This window comes from Pyrus communis, chromosome 14 (genome assembly GCF_963583255.1).
Source record: "Pyrus communis chromosome 14, drPyrComm1.1, whole genome shotgun sequence".
Classification (NCBI taxonomy): domain Eukaryota; kingdom Viridiplantae; phylum Streptophyta; class Magnoliopsida; order Rosales; family Rosaceae; genus Pyrus; species Pyrus communis.
In genome coordinates, this window is record NC_084816.1 from 19701686 (window position 1) to 19704358 (window position 2673).

Here is a 2673-nt window from a genome sequence, read left to right on the forward strand (position 1 = left end):
AGGTTCCCCTTGGCAATAGGCAATTCAAACCCCTCAAGTGAATAGTAACTACCTTTAATGAATAGTAATTGCCTTTTGCATCTCCACCCCTAACTAAATAGCCATGGTAATAGGTAATAAAATATTAGTATTTTTTATTTTATAAAATAATAAAAAATAATTTTATTTTTAATTTCAGATGAGATTTTTAACCGATCTTGTAACGTCATGTGTCATTATCCGAAAGTACAATTTTTGAGGATAAATTTTGATAAGATTTTTAACCAATTCCGTCGCGCAACATATCCTTCCATGTTTAAAATTGTTGAAAATGTTGAATGTGGTGTAAGGTGGGAGAAAATGGTAAGGTATTTATAGAAGAAAAAAAATTATAATTTTTGAAAATTTTTCGAATTTTTATTTGTCTTTAATTTTTTATTTTTTCCTAAAGTCTTGTCGGTGACGCGGCCCCTAAACGCGCGTGTTATGCACGCACCTGACGTAAAAAAAATTATAACGTGGCTGACGTGAGCCTTGCATCACTCCCTCTCAGGCGTTCGGGCTTTGGACTTGTGCCTGATCTCTCCCACGGGCTCCCCCCTCAACCCAATGCCAAAATGGGACGGTGCCACTTTGTCAGGGGATTGGATTGCAAATGGAGCCGGTTAACCGGGCAAAAAAGCATGTTGAAAGTGCTCTAAAAAAGTCAACACAAGATGTTGACGTGTCCTAATCGTGAGCGTTCAAATAAGAGGAGATTGGACGGGACGAAAATGAGAGATAAGAGTATCAGGATACTTTCTAAATACATTATCACCACATTAACTATTAGCCCCTAACATTGGAATTAGCTTAATTGACATAAAATCAAATATCCTAATTCAAATTTGGTGGTGTTTTGGAATACTAACAAACAAGAAAAGCACGTGGATATTGACTCTGCAAAAGAGGAGCGTTTCACTGGCCTATAACTTTAATCCTTTAAGAAGATTGAAATTTAAAATAAATCTGTTGTTATATTACATATTGAATATAATCTTTTGATGTGTCCTTAATTCAAAATAATTAATGTGCATTTTATTTAATGTCTCCCATTAAATATTTAAATTTATGCGTGTACAAATTTTAATTTATTTTTTGACCAAAAAAGAGTTTTTTGATTTATTAATTTTATTTAACATTCTTCAAACTTGAAAGACTCAATTAATGTACCTAAATGTTAGTACCGAAATGTATTATATTGAACTAATATATTTAAATGTTAGTATCGAAATGTATGCACCAAAATGTATAAATTAAATTAATGTACCTAAATGTGTGTACCGAAATGTATGCACCGAAATGTATTATATTGAATTAATGTACCTAAATGTTTGTATCGAAATGTATGTACCGAAATGTGTGTACCTAAATGTATGCACCGAAATGTATTATAAAGAATTTAATGTACTTAAATGAAGAAGACAAAGTACATCGAAATATATTATATAACAAAAATTAATTTATCTAAATGTTTACAACAAAATATATTATGAAAAATGAAATGAAAATGAAAATTATAATGAAATAAAATTAATACATTAAAAATTAGGAAGAAAAGGAGAAATAATTAAAAAAATCAAAATATAATTAATAAATGAGGTTATTAATGTATCAAGAGACTAAAATTAAATTTAAATCTTAGTCATGATTTTAATCTAAAAATCATCTAAAAATCAAAACATGAGCTTTGCACATTGTTTTCTTCACCTATTACCACCACCGATTTCCACTTCCCTTATACTGGTGGCCGTGCCTTGACCCCTCCTCCTATTTGCTTCCTCTATATATACATGCATAAATAAATTCAAGGAAAACACCAATTCAGATTTTTCATTTCATACTCTCCCCTCTCAAACTTTCACCACTTTCACCGATCAAGATCTTTGATCATTGCAAAATCAGTAACAAAAAAAATAAATCAGAAAAAATGAGTGTAGCGTGCAGGACTTGGGTTGTGGCAGCCAGTATAGGAGCAGTGGAAGCACTCAAAGACCAAGGAATATGCAGGTGGAATGGGGTTCTGAGATCAGTCCACCAACATGCCAAGAACAACATCAGATCCTATTCCCAAGCCAAGAAACTGATCTCCGACTCATCTTACTCGGCGATTTCTATAACGATGCAGAGATCACAGGAGGAGAAGTTGAGAAAAGTCATAGAATTGAACTGCTGGGGTCCTAATACCCTAAGATTTTAGATCGTAATTATGTAATTTAGATTTTAGATTATGAGTATGGATCATGTCATCCTTTTTTCCATGAGAATTAAATGACATAATTTCATTGCTCATTGGGCAAACATGGCGTTGTCAAATTTTGGTATCATTGTTTAAACCCTAAACTTATTTAACTAGTCTACCCTCATTATTTGTTCATGGACAGGACCTACGAAGTGTCTTCTGGTAGATCCATATCATAAAAGCAGTCTTAACATGGATTTGATCAATTTTAAGAGGTCATCCATTTTCAGATTAAGTTTTGCTGCAATTGCAATCAACATACAGATGAGATAGATGTGATCCCTTTTTTTTAATCGAAGGATGTGATCCTTTTGGCTGGTAAATATATATCAAACTAGTGTAAGTGAAAGGTTGAGGTTTCATCACAAAACTAATTAGTAATATGGAGAGTAACTCAATTATTTATAAGTAGG

General features: G+C 32.2%; 1 protein-coding gene across 1 annotated transcript; it reads left to right on the top strand.

Annotated features, from left to right (window-relative positions):
• Window positions 1-1886: 1886 nt before the first annotated feature.
• LOC137714523 (uncharacterized) lies at window positions 1887-2218 on the top strand. Its single transcript, XM_068453719.1, has one exon. It carries the CDS (start codon window positions 1949-1951, stop codon window positions 2216-2218), a length of 270 nt encoding a protein of 89 aa, XP_068309820.1. The 5' UTR covers window positions 1887-1948.
• The last annotated feature ends 455 nt before the right edge of the window (window positions 2219-2673 follow it).

Excerpts from the sequence above, each read along its gene's own strand:
- LOC137714523 (XM_068453719.1), top strand. The coding sequence starts at position 1,949 with ATGAGTGTAGCGTGCAGGACTTGGGTTGTGGCAGCCAGTATAGGAGCA.